The 6,624-nt window shown below is 36.5% G+C and overlaps 1 protein-coding gene across 1 annotated transcript; it reads right to left on the reverse strand.

Annotated features, from left to right (window-relative positions):
• Positions 1 to 4,989: 4,989 nt before the first annotated feature.
• On the reverse strand, positions 4,990 to 5,975 carry LOC108477571 (uncharacterized). The gene is made up of 2 exons (XM_017780103.1): positions 5,665 to 5,975; positions 4,990 to 5,104 (listed from the first exon to the last, which is right to left on the reverse strand). Exons 1-2 carry the CDS (start codon positions 5,973 to 5,975, stop codon positions 4,990 to 4,992), a joined length of 426 nt encoding a protein of 141 aa, XP_017635592.1.
• Between the last annotated feature and the right edge of the window lie 649 nt (positions 5,976 to 6,624).

Genomic DNA, 6,624 nt, shown 5'->3' on the forward strand with positions numbered 1-6,624 from the left:
AATCATAAAAATTTAGATTTTATAAAACCACATTTCATAAACCAAGTGGAAAAACGATGATATGGGGTAACATGTATATGCATAAAATACGACAATGGAGGAGTGGAGGCAATATGATTTATTTAACCAACTAACAAACACTTACAACTAGGTATAACTAACTTGTAAATATAGTTCAATTTCAATCATGTATGGAGAATAATTAACATGACAATATGAAACAAATAAATAGATAATATGCAACGAAAATATACATGGCATAAATAAAATGATTACTATTAGATGCACAAAACAAAATACAGATCAAATGAGCAATATGGTGTAAAACCATTTTAAAACAATGATAAGTACATGACACATACTATGTGAATTGATAAATTGATAAGTAAAAAAACATTTGTTAATGGCAAGCTTAATAAACACACGCAATCATTAAAATATATATATAATATAAAAGAATAATAATGAAGATATATGACAAGATATAATACACAAAATAAATTTATAAAACATATGTACATGTAAGTTTATAAAAGAAAAGTTGAGAACATATATACGTAAAAAAAAATTAATAGATGTTATAAAACGTTTGGATCAAATAAAATACTAAATATTTAGCCATAAAGCATTTACTTAAGGTTGGTAATATCCCTACCATGAGAATAATCTATATAATATATAAGATGTGAAAGGACAATGGATATAAAGCATGTGGCTACATATATATATACACAAGCATGAGTAAATCTTGAAGTAATTTATATAAAGATAACATGGAATTAAAATATGAATTATCAATATAAAATAAAATAAAATTGATTTTATCATAAATTATATATATGTATATAAATAAACTAGAAATAATTACTTGTAAAAATGCCATAGAAACGCATTTTAAGATTGAATTATTTTTATTATAAATTTTGATGGACTTAAAAGTATACTTTTGTATAAAAGAAGACTATGTATATAAAATGTAGGTTTAATAATGTATGTAAATCGAAAATATGTATTAATGTAAATGAATGTAAAATAACTTAAATTTTATGTAAAACATATATACAAAGCATATTCGAATAGCAAAAATATATATTAAAATATATGGATTTAATAATATGTAGATCAAAGGTAGATATCGATATATATATATATATATACACTTGCATAACGATGATTTAAAAGATATATTATAAGAATTATGTAATATAATATAAGAATATATTTGAAGGAAATTATGTGTATATAAAATAATACAATATTAATAATATGCATGGAATAAAAATAACTTTGTTATAAAATACATAAGTTTAGTAGTGTATAGATTAAATGTGGGTGTTCACAAATGTATGCACATATAATGATAGTAGCTGAAAAGAATATTACATAGGGTTACATAATGTGCATAAAATAACTTGAATTTTATTATAAAACATATATATATAATAGTAATATATATACAAGGATATTTATGAAGCATTATGCAAAATGTTGTAATAATATGGCATAAATAAGCAAACAATACAATAATGATTCAAGAAAAGAGAAATAAAATAAAAGCATTAAAATAACCTAAAATATAAATCGTGAAACAAAAATAAAAATGTTGAATGTGCATTTGAAACAAAAATGAATCATGAAATGAAAAGTAAAAATAAAAGGGACTTAATTAAAATAGAATTAAAATAAGAGAGACAAATTATAAACAAAATCAACTAACAAAATACAAAGAGGATCGGCGTATAACATGCACGAATGCGCAGGGACTGAATCTGGAAATAGTCCAGACCCCAAAACGCAATACTGAGGCATAGACCAAAGTGCAAGCACGCTCAAACAACCGGGCCGAATTAAAAAAAAGCGATACGAATAAAAACTGATTAAAAATGCAGCGTAAAGGGAAGGACTGATATTGTAAATTCCCCATTTGAGGCGTAGAGCCGGATCCGAGTCCTAGGATGAGTTAACGCGTGGAGCCCCAACTATCTAAACGACGCCGTTTTTGGAGCCACTGAATCAGGCCCAAAACGACGCCGTATTCAGACTTTTAAAAGACCCGAAATTTGGCTATTCAGCCATTCAAAACCCTAGCCCCCATTTTTCTTTTCCAGCCGACCTTCAGCCAAATCATTTGGCTCTCGCCTCCATCGTCACCAACAGCAGGCATACTCGCCTTTTGAAAACCGTTTTCAGCCTCGAGACCCCTCCTCCACCCTCGATTTCGACGAAGCAAGGAGGAGTCCAAGGCGGACTCGCGAGGTAAGCCTTTGTTTTACTTCGTAATGCTAAAAACAAAACAAAAAAAAAGATGGAACCGATTCAAAGAAAAGGAATACAAGACACTTCAAATCACCTTTTGATTGTTTTTTTCTTTGTATTTGGTATGCCAAATGTGTGTCTGTATAGCGTGTGTTCGTAAGGGAACCCTCTTACAATTGAAAAAAAATAGGCTTTATAGCCGAAAAGAAAAGAGAGAAAGCAAAAAAGGAAAATAAAAATAAAAATACAATTTTCCTTCCTCTCCATTTGCTGTTCTGCTATTTTTTGTTTGTATTTGCTGTTGCGTTCGTCCTTCTTGCAGTGCAGGTGCGTTGTCATCGTGACGGAGGTCGTCTTTGGCGTCGAGGGCTGTTGATGTGGAGGCATGAGCGTTGTACGACGCCTGGAGGCTACTGGGGTTGCTGCGGCGCAAGCAGAGGATGCTAGGGTTTCTGCCATGGCTCTTGTTTTAGGCATTGGGCCTATTGGGCCGTCCGGGTTTTGGGTTAGGGTTTTACACTTAGGCTGGTTAGTTTGTATTGGGTCTGGGCTTAGCTATTGGACTTTAAACATTTAATAGACTGTTATAATTATGTATTTGGACTTTTGGGTTTGGGTTTAAGTTTGGGCCATTGGGTTTGGTTTTAGGATATTTGTAAATGGACATTTATTTAATTATTGGGTTTCTTACTATTTGGTTTGAGGTTAATGGGCCGGGAAGATTTGGCCCACTATAGCTGCCCCTCTTTGCTCAGTGTCGTGTAACGAGAATAGAGCAAATACTATAAGTGGGCCAATTTTGCCAGGACCTGCTGAGTCTCGATTTATTTTGGCACTTCTTTTCTTCAAGTAACTTCAATATGCCCCATTGCAACTTCAGGGAGACCTGGTTCACGTGTTTTTATCCTACTCTACTGCAACTTCAAAGAGATGAGGATTATGACTTCGACCTGCTCCACTGCGACGTCAGGAAGACAAGATCTTGCAATTTTCGGCCTATTGCCCTACTACTTAGGGGGTTAAGGCTTGTTTTCTTCGATCTGCTCTGCTGGAGATGAAATCTGCAATCTTCGGCCTACTCCGCTACAACCTTAGGGAGCTAGGATAGTGGCTTGAATCTTGCTTCACTGCAATTTCAGGAAGACTAGATTCACCGTCTTTGATCTGCTCCACTGCAACCTCAAGGAGACAAGATCTAAAATTTCAGCCTACTCCGCTACAACTTTAGGAAGCTAGGTTGGTGGCTTAAATCTTCTTCACTGTAACTTCAGGAAGCCAAGATTCGCCGTCTTCGATCTACTTCACTGCAACTTCAGGGGAACAAGATCTAAAATTTCAGCCTACTCCACTACAACTTTAGGGAGCTAGGTAGTGGTTTAAATCTGCTTCACTACAACTTCAGGAAGACAAGATTCACCATCTTCGATCTGCTTCACTGTAACTTTAGGGAAACAAGATCTGTAGGATTCGCCAATGTCACTACACTGTCTTCTAAAGGCATGATTTCTAAAATTGGTTTCCTGTATCTGTGTATGTCAAATAATTAGGATGCTATGATCAAGATGAATCAAATGTCCCTAACTAGATGTGGTGTTTATGTCAAGTAATTAGAATGCTATGATCGAAATGAATCAAGTGCTCCTAACTAAATGAATGATTATGAATGTAGAAATGTCATGAGAGTGATTCCTTTTTAAACGCTTAAGGTATCATTGCTCATAATTCATCAAGGTTCTATCATTGATGTGTTGTCACGCCCTCTTGCTTAGCCGTTATCTCTGACAGAAAATTTGAAGAAATAGCCATAATTTGGACTACTCTTTTTCCAATGTTTTCCACTTTCGAGTCTGGTTAATTCTGGATAGTGGCCCTGTTTCAGGTCCTTATACTATTTAGAGACTTTCCAGAGTAATATGCATAACTTCTTTTATATGAATATTATAAGTCCAAAAATCATAATTTCAACAAAATGCTCGAAAGAGAGTATCATAATGGACAAGATAGAATTATTGAGTAAACTCGAAGTGAATACATTAGGATAGAAAATCTGATAAGGTGCAAAATAAAATAAGAAAAAGGTGCCCCAGATATTGCAGCACGAACTTCACTATTCTAATTTCTCAAAGGCTCTTTTGAACTAAATGTGTGTTCAGGAGATCCCGCGTATTTTGTTGATGCTCCAAGGTGTAATGTTCTTCCCTCTTGTTGATTTTGGGAGGATAAGACTACCACATACCCCATATTCAAAATTTGAGCCGCCTGTTCTCGGGTTTTCAACTCAGAACCCCTTTTGGTCTCAAAGTGCCATTTACGGGTTTTCACCTTGGCCTCTCCATTTATTTTCCCTTTTTATTCAGATTTCAAAGCGCCCTTTGCAGGTTTTCACTCTGGCCTCTCTTTCTTCAGGTGAAATACTTCTTGACCGAATCCAAGTTTATAGGATTGGGCAAGTTTTTACCATCCATCTCGGCTAGAATCAATGCTCCTCCGGAGAAAGCTTTCTTCACCACGTAAGGCCCCTCCCAATTAGGCATCCATTTTCCTCTAAAATCTTTCCGTATGGGAAGGATCTTTTTCAAGACTAGGTCTCTCTCATGGAATTTTCTAGGGCGAACCTTTTTGTCATATGCCCGCATCATTCATTTTTGGTACATCTGACCATGACGGATAGCTCTTAGCCTCTTTTCCTCAATTAAGTTCAATTCATCATATCGAAACTGGATACATTCTGCTTCATCCAACTTTAGTTCCAACAACGTTCGAAGGGACGGGATCTCGACTTCGACTGGCAAGACCGCTTCCATTCCGTAGACCAAAGAGAAAGGCATTGCCCCAATCGAGGTTCTGACTGATGTTCGATAAGCAAAGAGGGCAAACGGTAATTTCTCATGCCAATCTTTGCAGGTCTCAGTCATCTTCCCTACAATCTTCTTAATGTTTGTATTGGCCGCTTCCACTGCCCCATTCATTTTCGGGCGATACGGTGACGAGTTGTGGTGTCTGATCTTGAATTGACTGCAAACTTTCGCTATCGTACTGTTGTTCAAGTTTAATGCGTTGTCAGATATGATCATCTTCGGTATTCCATATCGACATATGATCTCTTTTTTCAAGAATTTGCTCACTGCCGACTTTGTCACACTAGCATACAAAGCGGCTTCTACCCATTTGGTGAAGTAGTCAATAACCGCAAAGATAAACCGATGCCTATTGGAAGCCTTTGGCGATATTGGTCCAACCACATCCATACCCCACATAGAGAAAGACCATGGTGAAGTCATGACATGCAGCGGTGAATGAGGCACATGAATTTTGTCTCCGTAGATTTGGCATTTATGACATCTCTTGGCGTAATTGACACAGTCTCCTTCCATGGTGGACCAATAATACACGAATCTCATAATTTGCCTGGCCATTGTGAAGTCATTAGCGTGCGTCCCACAGACGCCTTCATAGACTTCTTCCAAGATTTTATTAGCTTCTACAGCGTCTACGCATCTTAATAGCACCTGATCATTTCTCCTTTTGTATAGGATCTCCCCATCTAAGACGTAATTGATGGCCAAGCTTCTCAGCATTCTTTTGTCATTCTCGCTTGCCTGGTCCGGGTATTCATGATTCTTCACGTATTTCAATATATCGTGATACCAAGGGTGATCATCTTTTTCTTCGTCTTCTTCAATATTATAACAGTGGGCCGGAGTTTCATAAATGCTCATCCGGATGGGTTTAACATCTTCTTATTTGTTCACCTTGATCATAGAAGCTAAGGTAGCCAAAGCATCAGCCATCTGATTTTCATCTCGTGGTAGGTAGCGGAAGGTAATGTCATCAAACTCTTTGACCAATTCAAGGACCAGTTTTCGATAATCGATCAATTTGGGATCTCTGGTCTCCTATTCGCCCTTGCGTTGATAAATTACTAGTGCAGAATCCCTATACATCTCTAGCACTTTAATCTTGCGTTCTATGGCTGCGCGAATAGCCATGATGCACGCTTCGTATTCTGCCATGTTATTCGTACAATTAAAATCCAATTTACTAGTGAATGGATAATGGTCTCTATTTGGGGAAACCAAGACTGCCCCAATTCCATTACCCACGGCATTTGATGCCCCATCGAAGTTTAGTTTCCAAGGAAGTTCTTCCAGAGCACCTTCTTCAATGGTAGCAATACACATCAGGTCTTCGTTCGGGAAATCGAAATTCAAAGGCTCGTAGTCTTCCAAAGATTTACTGGCCAGAAAATCTGCTATTGCACTCCCTTTTACCTCTTTCTGGTTTACATAAACTATGTCGAATTCAGAGAGCAGAATCTGCCATTGGGCCATCCTTCAATTTAAAGCGGTTGACTCCGTCATGTAATTT

Source organism: Gossypium arboreum, chromosome 12 (genome assembly GCF_025698485.1).
Source record: "Gossypium arboreum isolate Shixiya-1 chromosome 12, ASM2569848v2, whole genome shotgun sequence".
Classification (NCBI taxonomy): domain Eukaryota; kingdom Viridiplantae; phylum Streptophyta; class Magnoliopsida; order Malvales; family Malvaceae; genus Gossypium; species Gossypium arboreum.